The sequence below is a fragment of the Glycine max genome, chromosome 9, assembly GCF_000004515.6.
Source record: "Glycine max cultivar Williams 82 chromosome 9, Glycine_max_v4.0, whole genome shotgun sequence".
Classification (NCBI taxonomy): domain Eukaryota; kingdom Viridiplantae; phylum Streptophyta; class Magnoliopsida; order Fabales; family Fabaceae; genus Glycine; species Glycine max.
Window position 1 is genome coordinate 49,642,459 of NC_038245.2, and position 19,953 is coordinate 49,662,411.

General features: G+C 28.8%; 1 protein-coding gene and 1 pseudogene across 6 annotated transcripts; both read right to left on the reverse strand.

The window, feature by feature from the left end:
* Positions 1-5,931: 5,931 nt before the first annotated feature.
* Positions 5,932-9,201, reverse strand: LOC100811390 (prosaposin-like; annotated as a pseudogene).
* Positions 9,202-11,396: 2,195 nt separating this feature from the next.
* On the reverse strand, positions 11,397-15,278 carry LOC100812470 (uncharacterized). 6 transcript variants are annotated; one of them, NM_001255692.2, is given in 6 exon segments: positions 11,397-11,716; positions 12,506-12,565; positions 13,096-13,293; positions 13,456-13,601; positions 14,201-14,287; positions 15,222-15,278. In NM_001255692.2, coding segments are annotated over 5 exon segments (630 nt in total). In that variant the 5' UTR covers positions 14,283-14,287; positions 15,222-15,278; the 3' UTR covers positions 11,397-11,572.
* Positions 15,279-19,953: the final 4,675 nt, after the last annotated feature.

The following is a 19,953-nucleotide window of genomic DNA, read 5'->3' on the forward strand; positions in this document are numbered from 1 at the left end:
AATTTTGTTTAATAATATTTAATAGTCAATTTTGGAGGCAATATATATAAGAGATTTTTTATAGAAGATTATTCTATCAATAAATGAGAGGTAAATTATAATAGTCGTCTTAAAAAGTAACTTTAAGTTTTGTAAAATGTCAAAATTTGATTTAATTGACAAAATAATTTTACACTAGTAATTTGCAAATATCTTATTTTTCCCTATTGATTGAATTTTTTTTACATTAATTAAATAAATTAAGAAAAGTAAATATTTCTTTTAAAAGAATAATAGTTCAAGAAAAAATATTTATCTAAGTTGATATAAAAAACTAAAAAATCACGTATCGCAAAATGAGTAAGACACAAGCTATATATGAGAAAGATACAGGTTATATGAGAAAGATATCTTTTTTCTTACTATTAGAAAGAAAGTTATTTATCTTATTTTCAAAAGTAACATTTAAATTTATTTTTAAAAAAAATCTCTCATTTTTTTAAATAAAATGAAAATAGTTCTACTAGCATAAAAGGACAGAATATATATTTTATTTGGTAAACCAAGATTACATGATAATTTTAAAATTGAATTGGATATTAAATTGATAAAGTGAAATGATTGATGTTTTAAGGTATGAAGGTGTTCATGAAAAGAAAGTTATATATATATATATATATATATATATATATATATATATATATATATATATATATATATATATATATATATATATATATATATTAATGGTTCGGTGCTAGATTAATCACCATTGCTATAATATTTATTTAATACGAATTGAACTTTATATAACTATATATAGACATTTCAAATATATTATTGTGTTAGTATAAATGGTAAACGATGAATAGATATTAATGCTAGGAAACAAATCAGACAAGGTGTGGATAATGGATGATCGGTCACTAGCTAGGATCAAATTTTGAATGTTGTTGTGTCACGAATATATAAGATATATTGTAAATTGGTTTTATATATTGTGGTTATCTCTATTCTGTAGAATACCCCACTAACACTTCATTGGCCATGATCAAAAGATGGAAAGTATATTTTCCTTAACAAGAACGACAATGCAGTGCTTATCCCTTTACACCAAGAATTGAAGAATATTTGTTATCTTAATAAATTAAAGACGATTATCCTCTCAAAATAATAATAATTAATTAAAGACGATATATATAGCATTCAATCTTATCGTCCTCTTGAGCTGAGTTTGAGACTATTACATAATGAACACCAAATATTGGCATGTTCTGTAAAGAAACACTCGTTGACTTCACCATCATTAATCATTAGGAAATATATTTATTCTTTGATAAATTATTTAAGTGAAATTTAATCACATGTTGTATAAACGAATGAATAAGAAAATGGTTAATTTCCGAAAATATCTCTTTGGTGACGGCAACAAAAGGCTCCGTAGTGATCTTTATCCGTAAAATGGGACAAATAAGTGTCAAACTTGAAACGAGGTAATGATGTGTTTAGAAGAATTGGTTTAAACTTATGAAAGTGATTTATGATATTTATATATGTCTTGTTTTGAATTTATTTTGATAAAATTTTCTAAAAAAAAACTTATAATTTAACTTATGAATATTATTGTTTGATAATTTTTTTGACAGATTTATATTATTCAATAAATTTTATTAAATAAATATTTAGTTTAATTATTTATTCAATTTCACCCCAAAGACTGTTGGTAGGTAATTAATCTCGTCGGCTTTTTTCCTGCTTATAATTATTAGGAGTGGATTAAATCCAAGATTTTTGTTAGTAAAATATTCATTATTTTATTGTGACCCTTCATAAGATTGATGGGTTACCTTTTTTCTTAAAAATAAAATAAAATGAAGGCCTCTGCGCTTACTCTATTTTTTTGGTTTTAAAAAAAACAATATGAATTATAAATATTGCGATCGTACCGTTGGGTTTATCGCTTTACAAATTTATGACTTTGAAATTTTTTTTGGCAATACGTGTTGATTGAGTTCTGACTATTTTAAATAGCAAATGAACGATTCATTTGCCATTTGATATGAGCTCTTTATAGAAAGTAAATTACTTGCTATAATTTCACAATTCCATCTAAATTCATTGACTCATTTTTATCTTTAAAAAGAAGAAAAGAAAAATCTTAAAAAATTTATCATGTAATAATTTTCTACCAAATCCTTCTTTGGATTTCTCATAATGCCAAAAATTAGACCCAAAAAAAAATAGTTATAAGGAGGCTTAGTAAAGTTGCACTAAAAAAAACACGACATATTTGTCATTTTTTTAAAATAATGTACATATATAGTTCTTGTAATGGCATTGGCCCGCACTACATTATTTTGGTTGGATAAGAGACCTCTAATTTGTGTCAATCTCTCTCTACTAACTATTATATTATTTATTTCTTAAAAAAATATTATATTATTTGTTATATTTTATTATTCTCTTTTAATTGTATAAATATTTTTTTCTTCTCAAAATAAATAAATAGGCATGAATTTCAGTATTACTTTGTGTATGGTGTCCTTAGAAAATAAATACTACACTAATATATTATAATTATCTTAATTAAGTGGTTCATAATTCGAATCATATTTGACTCTTAAATATGAAAAAAAAATCATATTAAAAAAAAAGTATTTTTCTTATGTTGACTCAAGGTTTTTAATGAAAATTTATAATTTATTTGTAGTTGAAACAACTTCATATTAATATGATTAAAAAAAATACTATAACTACCTTTGGCTAAGCCATTTTTTAAAATTAGTAAGCCTTGGTCTCAAGTGACCATAACTTTTCCATTTTTTTTTATTGGACATTCAGTTTTTCCTTCAATAGACTTTATTTTAATTTGTTGTGGCCAATCAGTACTAATACTATAGGCCAGAAGCATTTCGGTGGGCGTTATAAATTATCAGCCATAAAAAGTACTAGTATGATTGAACAACTTGCCCAAAAAAAAACAATAGGGTTGAACAACTTAGCCGTAAAATTATATATTTATAATTTTTTCAAAGGATTCTTTTGGAAAGAGCTGAGACTTATTATCCTTACTCTCTAAACCATTCCTGACCATGAAAAAACATAAAATAATTATAATAAGTCACAATAATACTAATGTTGATTTCATTAATTTTATTTTTATGTTTTTTTATTTCTTTTAATGTAACATTGTCATATGTTACTTGCTGATACTAAGAAGATCCAAATCTAATAAAAGTATAATCTAAAGGATGAATGGTTACTTTTATTCTTAAAAATATAAAAACGATGATGATTTAATCTCTAAAAAAACAAAAAAATAGATTTAATATCTAGATGTGGAAAAAATACCATAAGTATGTTGCCATGCATTAAGTGTATATTTTATTCAGGTGCACATATATCATTACTTCAAATTTTGTAATTGGATAGTTGAAAGTTCAACTGGTATATTTTATTCAGGTGCACATATATCATTACTTCAAATTTTGTAATTGGATAGTTGAAAGTTCAACTGGTCTATTCAAATGTTTTACATCAATTTTGATTGATTTGCACTGTAGTCTAACATGAATTTGATTTTAATAGTAAACCAAAATGACTAAGCGTTTGTTTCAAAATCAAGTTGGTTGGATTGTTCAACCCAGTTTGGTATTTCCTATAATAAATGCGAGTTATGTGTGGATTAACTTGACAAATAAACTAAAAGTTTGTTGACAAAATAAACTTTAAAAGTCTAAAACACTGAAAATTTAAACTTTAATTATAAAATTATATGGTGACAAATGCTTAATGCTATCATTTCTGAGCCAACTATTCCAATAATAATAATAATAATAATAATAATAATAATAGAGAATCATATATACCCACAGACACACAGTGACAATTAATGAAAATCATACACGCACGCATGCAATGAACTCGCACAAATAATGACAACAAAATTTAAAACGAGACTTCAAATGTCTGGCATATATTATATGCTATATACGAAACATTTTATGACTTCAATGCATACTTTGATGAGTTATTGACAAATGACAATAACGTATGGTTCAAAAGAAGTACCTCGAAGGAGCTGAAGTTTTTCATTCACAAGCCAAAAGGCCATATAATAATTAATTGATGAGTTTAGACCAAACAACTGAAATAATGCCACAGCCTCATGTTATTACGCATAGCCCCACATGAAGCTTTCCATTGATGAAGTGGATGACTTCACTCCACAAAACCCAAATTCAAACATAAATTATGGAGGGATATTTTCCTCAACTCAACAATGCTGGCAAAGGACAGATTAAGATTTTCTCATTTGGTTTGGATTATGTTAGGAGAGACAGATCGAGACAAAACAATTACAATAAATTTTACTTCGGGTTTAATAGGCATTGGGTACTAAGGTTCCTACTAAATTCTTATACTGTTAAATCAATTAAAAATCAGCTTTGATGTAAGTTTTAAAATAATTTTTACAATGTAAGTAAACTTATTATACATAACAGTTTGTGATTCAATGCATATATATACTATTTTTTCTTTTATTTTTTTATCTTTCTTTTCTGTGACATGTCATTGTCATATTATTTGTTAACAAGAGAGAATTCAAATCCACACAAACACTATATACGTATACATCAAGTATCAACACATCATGAACCATACCATATTGTTATCATCTTTCTCTATAGCATGTGAAAATCACACCTGGGTGGACCCTCTATGACTATAAGCAGGGACCAGAATACACAGTGTTGTGTCCAATCCAAACAGGTTAAGAAAAACTAGTGGTCCTGTATACAGGAAAGGAAAATTATATCATATCACCCTCAAGATCTATCCGGTTTCCTGTATATTATCCAACGGCTTGGAAATATAGCAATGCTACTTAAATGTCATCTCTGTCCATTCTGTTTGAAGTTGTCACCACAAACAGTTTTTTAACTTGATTGTTGTGTTATAACTTATACATGAACCATCGATTTTCAGTGGCCAGAATGATTCTAGCACTAAAGGCACACCATGTAGCTATCAAAAAGATTTGTTACAAGAGGAGTGCTACGTTCTTTTTAACAATATATATTCATGACTAAAATTTATTGAAAACTTTAAAATTATGAATATAATTTATTAAGTAAGAAGCAAGACTCACAAAATTTGGTTATTTACAATAAATTTCAATCAATAATAAAGAGTGTGTTATAAACAAAATTATTTGATAGTAAGATTATCAGTATCCATGATCTTGACTAATCTTTATATGAAAACATATTCAAGTTTTATAATTTACCAAAAAAAATTTTAAAAACATAATTATGTGTCATGCAGAAATTAATCAAGACTATGATGGTATCAGGCCATCTAATAATTTCATGTTACAAAGAGTGTTGTTAATACTTCTTTTTGTTACAATATCAATTTTTTTTAATGGCAGTGACGATCGAGCAAATAAATTGGAAACAAACAAACGAATGAATTAAGAAACTAGCTATGATGGACATAGAAAGGGTAAAGGTGTTGGAATTGCAATACAGTGCGAAATGAAGGGAAAAAAGAGTTGAGCTTTTACTGCAGTAATGGGAAATTCATACTGAAACAGGTAGAACAACTTGCTTACAGAATGAAGAAATACAAATAACACAACAATTTATCATTTAGGAATTTTACAATTCATGAGTAGATATTTCAAAGCAAAAGCGCACATGGATAAAAGGAATTTAGTTCCTCTTAGAGAAAGTGTGCAAATTAAGAAAGTAGAGATATATTTAGTTACCCTTAATTTAAAGTGAATTAAATTTATGCAGCACTTTAATTCAAATCCAAAAAGGTAGACGCATTGTTAATCTCTAACTTTACACATCTTACTCTTAATTTACCAACCCCAAATAAAAGCATTCAGAATTTTAACATAGATACCATAAAATCCAGATTTTCTTTTTAAGGATCTGCATGTAAACATTCAAATATGTATTGACAAATTATTAAACAAACTTGAGTATCACAATCACTACATAGGAAGACTTGACTTTTCTAATGACCTATAGACACATAATTAGATAGTATTAAAAACTTGACACTGATAATGTATAGAATTTGTGCTCTCCCTCTCCCTCATTGTGTTGTTATATATATGGCAATCTTCTGCAGCAAGTACATCACAAATCTGTTAGAACGTTGTTTCCATAAGAATCTGAAAGAAAGGTTTGCTGGCCAGCCACTGTTGAAGATTTGCATGGCATATATGGCAGTGCAAATATCTGTGCTCTCCAGGAATTTCTCTGCATTGTCAAAAACCAAGGGTCCATACTCCAAAACCATTCTCTTGCACTGCAAACAATTTGGAAGATAAATAAAATAATCAAAATCAAAATGGGATTAGGAAGATTATGCTATTGTGCAGTTTCTACACAACACTACATATTGCCCTTCATAATGTACAATAACATATAGGCAATCCAGATCCTGTAATAACTATCCTTGATTCAGAAAATCCTTCCTCCAAGTATCAGAAGATAATTGTTGTGAGTTTGTTTCTGTAGGAGGTGCAACGACCATCCAAAAAAATTTCACACTAGAGTCAGTTATTGATGTTAAGGAGGCTGCCAAGTGACCCAAGTCCATGAAATTATCATTGCAAGGAAATTACCGTGGTTCCAAGCATGATAGTTTCCAATTTGGTCACTAGGATAGAATTTGAAAATTGAAGCTTCATATGACTGAATATGAACTGAGGAGAATGGACGAATTTGCCAGATTTTTCTCACCTTATTTGCATACTTCTCCACTGAATTGCACACCTTCAGTGATGTCTCAATTATCTCTAGCTGACATTTCAAAATAAATGGTTAAAGATATATTCAACAAAAGATAATCTAAACCAAGCAGGGGCAGTAGTAGGTTTAAAATATTGGAGGGGTCAAAGAAAAAATAGTAGAGGACTTTTAATTTCAAAGTTTTGTAGTAACAGTGTAGAACCAGAAACTATAGAGAAAGTTTGCCCATATCAGGAAAGATGCAGTACAATATCACGCCACAGTGCCACACTTCATTGGAGTAACAGAAAGATGAAATTACTTACCTTAGTGTCACTGTCTTTCAACTTAGCCGATAGAGTTGAAACAGTATCTTTGCAAAACCCACTGGTATCTTCTTGAACTAGCAAGGAAATATATGTAATGAGCTGACAGAGATTGACCTTGTGGCAGAATTCTCCAGGCTGGATTGTAACTATTTCTAAGAAGAAAAGAGGAGCATAATAGTCCACCAAAGTAATGCACTGTGCAATACAGAAGAAACAGATGAATTCATACAGGATCTCATAAATTGTGATTCATTCAGTTATGCTTCCTTAGAAGTCTAAAATGTGTTGATGGTTGTTTGACCAGGTGAACTTTCACAAGTTTCACCAAGTTAGTTCATTGGACATCAAAACTTTGCTCGGTTAATCTTTATACGACAAGTTATTATAAGTTTCATATAGACCATCATGCATTGAGATTGAAGAGGGTGCCAAGAATGCTGTTTAAACATTAGAGAGCATAGTAGGAAATTAAAGTTGATTTTTACAACATCTGAGAACAATTGCAGCATCTAAACCAGAACAATAAGAGATCCAGAAAATGACCAACCTTCTGCTTAAAAGAGGAAGTTTGGTGGCAAATGTTGTGCAGGATGTCAATGATCTCTTGCTGGGTCTTGTTTTCATTCAGATAATCAAGTACCTTAGTAGAATATTCTTCACAAAGTGCACACGCATCTGGTTTTCTGCTTAGTTCTGAAATTTGAAGATAGGTCAACAAGATATTTACACCGCATTTGCATTTCAAACTATATTTAACAGAAAATTATTCAAAGTTTCAAAGATATGCACATGATGTTCAATCAACCCACATTTGCATCAGTGGACTAATGAAAAGTAGAAAGCCTATCAAATTGACTAGTAGTTTTGACAAAATTGGCACCATTAGTATTAAACTTAAGAGTGTTTAAGTTAAAATTCTTCACTTCATTCTTCACCTACACTATAGCATGTCATCTAAAGAAAAAAGGTTTCTGATAAAATTGAAACTCATTAAGTTTACATGGTTGAACTATAATACCATTACTTCAATACTCCTTCCCATTCTCGCGTCACTTATCTCACCTCAATAATTTCTAACTATAAACTTTTCGAACCACCCTTAATTTTAATCTGATCTTACTTTTGACAATTGACTAGTTGCCAATGCCAACATTTTTCTAAGAGTTGGTGGGTATAATGTATGCATAACCAACCTGCCACTCCTCAAATTTTTCACGTTCACCAAACAGACTAAAAATGGGGGACTGAAAATGTCATGTACAATACATGCTTCTTCCACTCTATTGACTTCCTAAGCAGGATAGTAAAAATCAAAGAAAGACAAAAATGAAATTAGGGAATGATGTTATGAGAAGTGTCAGAGTTTGCTGTATTACTGCTTAATAGATCAGGTTTAGCCAGTTCTCTAGCATCACAAGCCCATGCAGCACCCAATACAACAAGAAACAAGAGTCCCATTCTCCCCTCCATGGTTCCTATAACAAAACATTTTTTTTTAGCATGACAACTTCCATCAGGGAAAAGATAGAATTTAATTAAAATTTCAGGGCTATGATATTCCAATTTCCAAACATTTATTAAAGGAAATAAGAATTGACAGAAGGGCATTAATGAAATATGATTCACTCAGACACAAAGATGAACACACAGAAGCAGAGATATATACTCAGACACCGTATATTTTTATGATGTCAAACTCTTAAATCACCTAATGGACTTCAAAAGTTACATGGCACAATTCTTAATTGAGTTGATATAATCAAACCAAAAAGCTTGCAACTCAGTTCATGCTCCCCCTAGAAAAGAAAATCTGGTTGAGAAAATTATGTCAGCGATGATAAACCATTAAACCAATGATCAAAAGTGAAAAAGAACCAGAAAAAACAGAATCTGACTGAAGTGCTGAACCATGATGTCTTCCAACACAGATTATAGAAAGTGAAGTAGTAGCAACTAGCAAGGCCAATTAAGATAACAACATGCAATAGTTGAATGCATCACATGATATGGGAATAAAAAAGACCAGTGGGATAAAATTTAATTTTGAGGATTAGTGGGTGGCAAGTAAAGAGAAAAAAAAATACTATTTTTCTGAGTGGTTTTAATTGGAAGCAACATAAACAAGGAATGAAGAGAAGAAAGACTATTACTTTATTTTATTTTTCTTGAAAAGAAATGATGAGAAGAATGGAAACGAGGTGGCAGTGATTCCTTGCTGGAACTTGGGAGTGTCGTGTTGTTTGGTGCAATGAATGGTTCAGAATCAAGGAGGGTGGGTCTAGCTTTGTTTGATGAACAAATCAAGATGCTTAATCTGTGAGGTTGTCTCTCCCAAAAGTAAAATCTGATAAAGACTTTACCGAGATAACCGAAAAAGTGAAAAGAAACACCATCAATATTGGTCTTAACCCTTAAGCAATAAAAGAACATTTTTTCCCACTTTCTATTTCAATTTGAATAAACAATATATGCCTCGATATTGATTTAATCATTTACTTTACTTTTCATGAAAATTATTCTAAAAATCATTTATTAAAAATATTTTTAAATTTATTAACAATGTATAATAGTTTTTTTTTTAGCAATGAGAGTGCAGCAGTTCTTTTGTTTTTTCTTTGCTTTTGAGAGAAAGTAAAAAGAAATTGTTTTCTTTTCTTGTTCGATTAACAACAATCAAAGGAATTTAATTCCTCTAAAATGATAAAGTGTGTAAATTAAAAATTGAAGACATATGTTTATTCTTAATTTAAAAATAGTTAAATTTATGATTTACTTTAATTCAAATCAAAGGTGGTAGATCCTTATTTTCTCACTAAATACATTTTCACACTTTAAATTTGACAAGCCCAAACAAAAGCATTCAGAATTTCGGCATAGAAACCATAAAAATATATACGAATTTTCTTTTGAAGAACTGCATGTAAACATCCAAATATGTATTGTCAAATAAACAAGCTAGACTATCACAACCAGTACATAGGAAGTTTCAACTTTTTTAATGATGTGCCGACATGCACATAGATAGTGTTAATTAAAAATATCGAATTGGTGCTCCCATTTCCCTTGTTATATTGTATATATTACAATCTTTTAGCAACATGTGAACCATAAATCTGGTAGAGCTTTGCATGCATGTATTTCAGTTCATATATCTGTATTCTCCAGGAATCTCTCTGCATGGTCAACAACCAAGGGTCCATACTCGAAAACCATCCTCTTGCACTGCAGAAAATTTGGAAGATTAATGAAAATTCCAAGTGAATTGATGGGAAAAAAATACTGGATTAGGAAAGTTATATGTTGTTGTGCACTTTCTATACAATGCAAAATTTCTTTGTTGTTCATGCATATTTGCTATTGCCTAGTTCATGATGTACAATAAAATGAATACTATAATGACTATCCTTGATGCAGAAAATCCTCCCGAGTATCTGAAGATAACTGTTGTAGAGTTTGTTTCTCTGGAAAAGGTGCAATGAACATACAAAAAGAAAACAAAAAATTGAAATCAGACAAATTAATAATAACTTAATGTTGAAATGCTTAGTTTAATTTTCCCGTGAAATACATGATTTTAAGAAAGATGGAGTAATTTCTCTTGTCTACTTCTTAACATAAGATCATGATCAGGTTGTTGATGTCTTCACTGACCCACTGTCAATCAAAATGTTCGAATTTCTGAGATCAAAACTTGGTGTGTTTAGGACATTTGATGTGAAGTCAAACTGTTGCTAAGTCAAATGTTCTAAATATCTACTGTTGTTTGGTGATAGGTTATTTTTCATTTGCTCTTCAGTTTATGATTGTGGATTATTTTTTAGGTCAAGATTTTAGTGGGTGGTCATTAGGATTTACAATTATTTGCTTAGTTTGAACAGGCGTGTAATGTTATCAATGAGAATACAGTAGTTTATCCTTCGTCGATTTTGCCAAAGTAAAAAAATTGTTTTCTTTTCTTGTTCAATTTCACAACTATCAAAGGAATTTAGTTTCTCTAAAATGATAAAGTGCGTGAATTAAAAAAAGTAAAGATATACATTTATCTTTTATTTAAAATGAATTAAACTTATGGTGTACTTTAAATTGAAGAAGAAGTTATAAGATTAACTTGATCGTAAAAAGAGAAAGAAAGAAAAAAATTATTATAGTTTTGATTCCCTGACCATCAGATAAAAAAATTAAATCAAAGGTGATCATGTCCTTATTTTCTCACTTTACAGATCTTCACAATTTATATTTGGCAGCCCCATGATAAAAGTATTCAGAATGTTAACATCCAATTATGTATTGTCAAATAATTAAACAAGCATGAGTATCACAGCCACTACGTAGAAAGTTTCAACCTTTTTAATGGTGTGCTGACACATAATTAGAAACTTAGATAGTATTAAGAATTTTACACTGATAATATATTGAATTTGTACTCTCCCTCCCCCTTATTACATTGAATATATGGCAATCTTTTTCAGCCAACAAGTGAAGCATAAATCTGGTAGAGCTTTGTTTCTATAATTAAGAGACTGAAAGAAATGCTTGCTGTCCAGCTACATCTGAAGATCTGCAGGCATGTATTATAGTGCATATATCTGTCGTCTCTAGGATTTTCTCTGCATGGTCAAAAATCAAGTGTCCATACTCGAAAACCATTCTCTTGCACTGCAACAAACAATTTGGAACATAAATGGAAAATCAAAGTCAAAATTATGTTCGAACTTTCTACACAATACTGTGTTGTTTTTATGTATAACAGCAAATATAAAGTGTAGTGGGTAAAGAAAAACAAAGAGGAAATTGTAAATACAGAAGGCTTATCTTATTCATATGCAAAACAGAACTGTTAACAGATAAATAAACCATTAACAGATCAGGCCTAAAAAATAGGAACAAAATAGAATCATCTGAATGGTATTGGATTTGATACCCTCAAGCAAATTTGAGCTATTGATGGAAAAAAATTGTGATTATTGGGAGGAAAGAATCCCACTAAAAGTGATTAGTCAGGTCCTCCAAATCGGTAGATATATATATATATATATATATATATATATATATATATATATATATATATTGGGATTCCAATCATCACAATAAATATATATATTTATTGGCCAGTTCACCTTGTACAACAAAATAGGCTATCCAGATTCTATAATGACCATCCTTGATTCAGAAAATCTTTCCTCGGAGTATCTGAAAATAATTGTTGGAGTTTGTTTGTTTCTCAAGGAGGTATGAGCATACAGAAAAAAAAAAAAATCCACTACAGTATATTATTGATGGTAAGTAGCCGGCCAAGTCCATGAAATTATCATTGCAAGGAAATTTCTGGGGTTCCAAGCATGATAATTTATAATTTGGTCGATAGGATAAAAGTTAAAAAAATGAAACTTCATATGATTGAGTACGAATTGAGGAAAATGGAGGAATTTATTAGATTTTTCTTACCTTATTTGCATACTTCTCCACTGAATTGCACACCTTTAGTAACGTCTCAATTATCTCTAGCTGACATTTTAAAATAAATGGTTAGCATTTTATTCAACAAAAGATAATCTAAACCAAGCAGGGGTAGTACTAGGATTACGACATTGGAGTGGTCAAAGTAAAGATTGTGTTTTAAGAGAACAAAGATGGTAGAAATCTACATATTACATATATTTTCCCTTTTTTTCCACTCATATTATAATATACATCCATATGCTCCTACCCCTGAACATTATAATGAAATATTGTGTATATACATCCATATGCTCCTACCCCTGAACATTATAACAAGATTCCTTTTTTATTTGATTGAAACCATAAAAGAAAGTCTAATTTGCAATCAAAATATCCATACAATCATTTTAAAACTGTGGAAGTAATTCAAGTATGCAACAACCATCAAAGTTTTGTGGTAGATGAAAGCCGTATAAAAGTAAAAACTAAAGAAAAAGTTTCCTCACATCCGGACAGATGAAGTAAAATTTCACCTCACAGTGCAACACTTCATTGGAGTAGCAGAAACATGAGATGATTATTGTTACAACATTTACCTTAGTATCACTCTCCTTCAACTTTTCCAATAGAGTTGAAACAGTATCTTGGCAAAACTCACAGCTATCATCTTGAACTTTCAAGGCAATATATGCAATTTTCTGACAGAGATTGACCTTGTGGCAGAATTCTCCAGGCTGAATTGTAGCTACTTCAGAGAAGAAAAGAGGAGCATAAAAGTCCACCAAAGCAACGCACTGTTTAATACAGAAGAAACAGATGATTGAGAATGAAGAGAATTCTGTATGTTGTTTAAACATTAGAGACCATAGTGGGAAATTAAAACTTTATTTTCACAACAACTTATAACAACTAGAGTATCTAAACCACAACACAAGAGATCCAAAAGGATGACCAACCTTCTGCTTGAAAGAGGGAAGCTGGTGGCAAGTGTTGTGCAGGATATTAATGATCTCTGTCTCGGTCTTGTTTTCATGTAGATAATCAAGTGCCTTGGTAATATATTCCTCACAAAGTGCACACACATCCGGCTTTATGCTTAGTTCTACAATTTGAAGATAGGTCAACAAAATTACTTATGTCACATTTGTATTTTAAACTATATTTAACAGAAAATCATTCAAAGCAAAGTTCCAAAGATTTGAACAAAATGTCATCTTTGATAAAAAAAAAAAAGCTTTTGATAAAATTGAAAATTATTAGTCATGCTTAGAAGAAGAAATGACATATTAATGTTAGACCAGGTGCTTCAATCCCATCAAGGGAAGAGCCTCTGGAAAATGGTCAGAGCAATTCAATCAACAGTGTCTGATTTGAGATTACACAAAATTTGTAAACCTCAATAATTCCAAAATCCAAACTATAAACTTTTCAAACCACCCTTTATTTTAGTCTGATCTTTTGACAATTGACTAGTTGTCAATACCTTCATTTTTTTTAATTGTTCATAGGTAAAATCTATGCATAAATAACCTGCTACTCCTTAAATTTTTCACATTCACCAAAACATATTAATAAATGGGGGTCTGAAATTTTAAAATATCAAGTACAATACATGCCTCTACTCTACTGTCTTCCTAAGCAGGATAATAAAAAGCAAAGAAAGGCAAGAATGAAATTAGTGAGCAATGTTACCGGAAGTACCAGAGTTAGTCAGTTCCCTTGAATCACATGCCCAAGCAGCACCTAATACAACAAGAAACAAGAGTCCCGTTCTCCCTTCCATGGTTTCTATACCAAAATAATTATTTTTAATGACAACTTCCATCACGAAAAAAAGAGAAATTAATCAAAATTTCAGGGCTATTAGAAACCTCAAAGATAAAGATCTGACATTCCAAACATTTGCTAAATGAAATAAGAATTGATTGAAGGGCATATCAAAATATGATGCCATTTTGATAGAACAACATCATCAATTAAATATAATTTACTCAGACACTCTCTTATCACACTTGTAAAAATATATACCATATTGGTTTTTAGCACAAAGTTGGACACAAGACAAAAAAAGGCATATTAAGAGTTAAGAGTTAAGACCATTTATTTTTATGATCTCAAACTCTTAGATCACCTTATGTACTTCAAAAGTAACATGGCGCGACCGAGTTGATATGATCAAAGCCAAAAAAACATGCAATTCAGTTTATGCTTCCCCCAGAAATGAAAATCCCAGTTGAGAATGATTTTGTCAGCAATGATAATCATAAACCAACGATGCAAACTAAAAAAGAACCAGAAAAAAAAAATCTGGCTGAACCATGATGTCATCCAACACAGAACTTTAATTGATTTGATATAATCAAGCAAAAAAAAAACATGTAATTCAGTTCATGCTCCCCCAGAAAAGAAAATCCCAGTTGAGAATAACTTTGTCAGCAATAACCAACGATCAAAACTGAAAAAGAACCAGAAAAAACAGAATCTGGCTGAACCATGATGTCATCCAACACGGATAATAGAAATTAGCAAGACCAATTAACATAACAAGTTAACAACAAACAATAGTTGAATAGATCACATGATCAGATGAAAAAAAAAGTTGTTGGAAATGATAAATTTTGAGGATTGATAGGTGGCAAGCAAAGAGAAAAAAGAACACTACTTTTCTGAGTGGTTTTCCTTGGAAGCAAAGCAAGCAAGGAATGAAGAGAAGATAGAATACCTTTTTTGTGGAAAAAGAAGTGATGAGAAGAAGAATTGAAGATAATGGAAACAAGGTGGTAGTGAAGTGAATCCTCGTAGGAACTTATAGTGTCGTGTTAGTTGGTGAAAAACTGAAATATGGTTGGTTTGCTATCGTCACTTGCATTGGTTGGTACTTTTATTGCAAAGTGAGTTTCTTGGAACTTGAGAAAGGCTTCAGTGTGGGAAGCCTCATGGAGAGGATTGTGTGCCTCACACTTTATCATTACGTGGCAGAATCAGGGAAGGGGTCTAGCTTTGGTGAACAAAACCAACGACCCTTATTATGTGATGTTGACATTCCAAGAGAAAAATGAAAAATATCTCAAAGACTTTAACCACGAGTATTTATAGATTATCTATCAATCAAATATTTACATCAATCATAAGAATCAAACTTACATTTTTTTAAAATTTCATTTGATTCCTTATGAAGATTATCATCTTTATCTTTATTGGTTCAAATACTTTAACTACAGAACCGAAAAAGTGAAAAGGAAATTCATTAGTCTTAACTCTTACGCAATCTCTGGTGTTCCGTTCTACTTTGATCTTTTCTATAATTTTAAAAATGCATACTCTATCTTTTTGGAAAATAAAAAATTCATACGGTCACAGTTGTACATTTACCTGATATGTTAATATTTTCGATTAGTGACTATTGCAAACTAGGGTAATTCACTAATTCGAAACAAATAAAGAACCATTCAATATAATGACTATAAGTTATTTTAGTAAGTTTTTAATTTTTTTTAATAACTGAAAATTTTAGTGATTATTTGATAAGTAAACTTTTTTTTAATAGTTTCTAACATTTCTTGTTTAATATTTTTTAAAATGCATACTTTTAGTTTTTGATATTTTTTTCACTTTTATCCTTACATATTTATTTATTTTCTTTATTATTTTTTATAAAAAAATCATGTATTACTATTTTTTTATTTTATATTTTTTAGTTACTTTAACATTAAGTTTTATCGAATATTTTTAATTTAATAATTTCATTTTTTAGCTATCAACTAAATTATGAGTTTTCAACTAGTGTTTTAATTAATTTCGCTAAAAAGATCGGCAATGTCGATGAAAAAATCCATAGGAAACGCATGAAAAAACGCTGGATGGAATTAATATAACATATATTATTAAAGCTTAAAAGGCAGTAATTTGTTTTATACTATACAGAGAAGAAAGAACAAATTTATGTACTTTTACAACATAAGTTTAAACATATTTTAGTACGGAAAGCAAAAAAATATGAAAATAAGTTAATCATATATTTACTAAAATTAAAAAAATATGTTTTTATAATTATTTTAATACTAATGGTCAAAATATATAAAAAAAATAGTTTATACATTGTTATTATAAATTAGTATACTATCAATACATTTGTAATTACTCTAGATATATGACTTTTAAAATATATAATTAAATAACGGTGCTAAAAATTTACGCTATTAATATATTTTAATTAAATTCTAAATTAGTGAATAAATAGTAGTAATTAATAAAAAAAACATGGTAAGAAAAATTATAATTATTCTCCAATGAAAGGAAGCATCGCGAAATCCGACAGAAATATTAAACGTGAGAAATCTACCAAAGCCGGTCCTTTTAACGCATGGCAAATTGGTGAAAGATTTTCATGCTTTTATAAAATTTAACATTTGGATAATGGTTCCACTTGCTCATCCATGTTTGGATTAGAGGAAAAAATTGAGGGAGAGGGAAATTTTTATTTTATTTTATTAGAGAAAATAAATAAATAAAAGTTAAGTTTTACGTACGATAATTTAATATTTTCTTTTTCTTAGTTTTTAATTCAGTATAAAAAAATCCTCTTTTTTTTTTTTTGAAGTTGTGAGCGGAAAATGAAAGTGTCTACTGTTCTGTTTAGATGGACTGAAAGCATTAGTGAAAGTTATCCAAAAATGTTGGGATTCCACACATTTGAGTTTCAACTCAAAAATAAAGTGTAAGAGGAATGAAAGTGCACATTAATTTGATGACCTTTTATGCTTCCGAAACTGCAGCTCGGAAATTCATTGGTGTATCCAGCATTTTTCTTGTGCATTTACCATATTTTTGTAAATTCCAAAAGTACTTTTATTAATAAATATATGAATTTGTAATTTGTATAAATTAATCCGTATAAATTAATTTGTATAATTCATATAGATTAAATCGGTATGATTTATACAGATTTTAACTGTGTTTTTTAAAAAAATCCGTATGAATATATATGATTCATACGATTTGTAAATCCATATATTTATTAGAAGAAATATTTTTGAAATTTATAAAATTTTGTTAGGTGTATAAAAAAAATACTGAGTGCACAAAGCAATTATCCTATAGCTAAAAAAAAGTTATAGTACAAAATAAAATGCATGTACATGAAATAAGAGAATTATATAAATAATTAATTCTTGTTTTTATTTTCTTGCCTATCAACTTACTTTAGTTCAAATTTTTAATCTTTTTTTAACTCCATCACATTTCTATACAACCTAACTAATCTTCCTCCAGCCTTTTAGACTCATTTTGAGATAAAGTGATGCTTACCATGAGTTTCAACTATGAAAATTAAGGGCATGTTTGTTTTGTCATCACATCCTATGAATTCACGTTTCCTGCATGCATATTGCTTTATCTTCTACGTCGTTTTACTATATTTGACGTGGTTTGTACTAGACATAGTCATCAGACGTTCTTCCAACACATGCGTTAATTCATCCAATAAATATACAAGCATTAAAATTTATACAAATTGTTCACAATTATATATTTTTCAAAACGGTCTAAGAACATATAATAGAGAATATATTTACATAAAACACAAATTAAACACTTTTTTAAAAGATAAAAAATTACTAAAGACAATCAAGTCACTGTCACCGAGAATCCCTCATGAATTTATAATAAAAATTGGTATTTATGTTAAACAAATTTTTATTTAAAAAAAAACTCAATTGGTTATGTTCCAAATAACTACTAAATTAAAATAAATTATTTTACTCACTAAATTATCTTTTATGACAATAATAACCACTAACCATTTTAAAATATTTTGCTTTCAGATAGTCAAACAATAGAAGAAGAAAAATGTTTTTATCGATGTAAAAGTTACAACTTTGAAAGTAGTAAATTATGATGGACCTTTGGTTGAATTTGATATCTAATTTTTTATCCTAAAGATTACACAGCACGTGTGTGTCTGGACTCTTGCACTTGAGACTTTCACATTAGAACCTCTCAAACAATGATAAGAAAAAATAAGAATAATGATGATAGAAAGATATAACATTTGTTTATGTATTTCAAAATCTAAGTTATCAATCTCTTGAAAAAGTTAATAAATAGTGTTTGTAAATTTGACCAATTGCCCAATCGAAAAAAAAGTTTGGCCCATTGAAAAGTTAATAAATGATCTTTCTTTTTTAAATATATAAAAAAATATTAATAAAGTCATTTAATTACAAACTACAACTATCTATAATTTTTAAAATAATAATAACATATTAACTATCAAAAGAAAAATAAATGAGACTCAAATATTTTATCTAAAAAATATAATTATCTATACAATAAAAATTATAAAAGAGTAGAATGTTTTGTTATAAAGTAAAAAAAACATTTAAGTAACATTATATAGATAATTAATCTGCTAAATAATAATAATTACGACATTATATTATATCCCTATATATATATATATATATATATATATATATATATATATATATATATATATATATATATATATTAAAAAATTGTAAAAAGTCATGGATAGTCCCCCAATATTGCAACTCCATGCAAAAGTCAAGATCAAATTTTAGGCCTTAGTTAAAAAATTCAGTATCAACAACTTTTGGTCAATGCCACAATAATTAATATAGCTTATTAAATAAATGGAAATTAAAAATAATTAAAGAGGAATTATCTAAAGTATCTCTAGTTTGGATGAAAAAAAATGTGACAAAATCTTTTTTATTATTTTATAAAAGATTCATTATTGTCGTATATGATTTTTTTTCAGTACAATAATGTCCACTTTGTTTGATGCAATATATCTTTGTTAAAACTTATTCAACATGCTTTTTACAATTTATTTGTTAACTATATACTCATTTTAGAAGATATTTTTTAATTTTTTTTATCGTATTAATTATGTTTATTAAATATAATTTCTAATTTAACTAGCTATTTTATAATTTACACTCAATATAGTTTGGGTGAAAAATCTCAGCATTATTGTAACACTAGGCATGTCATTGTCTTTCATTTCGTTTTAAATCAACTGCTTCACGTTATTATGAGAATGATGCATAATGCACAAGTATCAATCGTAAACAGTTAATGACAATGTCATAAAGACATTACACTCTTACTCTAGCTTTGTATAGAACCGTGTATAAATACAAACAGAGTAAAAACATTATTAAGCAAATAAACTCACTAGAGCCAGCCTAGTAGTAAAAACGTTTGAGTAATTATAACACATCATGCAAGAGGTTAAGAATTCATATGAATCATCTCTACAGCTAGCATAGGAAGCAAATGGAAGTGCATACCTAATAAGTAGTTAATATACAAGCAGGGATCGAAAGCTAAATAAACACTGTTAAAAAAACAAGATATTCAAGCAAGCACAATAAGACAATGAGACAAGGATTGACTTAGAAGATTGAGCAAATTATCCCAACAATTTA

Coding starts and splice junctions, on each gene's coding strand:
- LOC100812470 (XM_041004823.1), bottom strand. CDS start 14,282: ATGGAAGGGAGAACGGGACTCTTGTTTCTTGTTGTATTAGGTGCTGCT. Junction 13,602..14,191: donor GACTAACTCTGGTACTTCCG/GTAACATTGCTC, acceptor TTCAAATTGTAG/AACTAAGCATAAAGCCGGAT. Junction 13,294..13,455: donor TTCCCTCTTTCAAGCAGAAG/GTTGGTCATCCT, acceptor TGTATTAAACAG/TGCGTTGCTTTGGTGGACTT.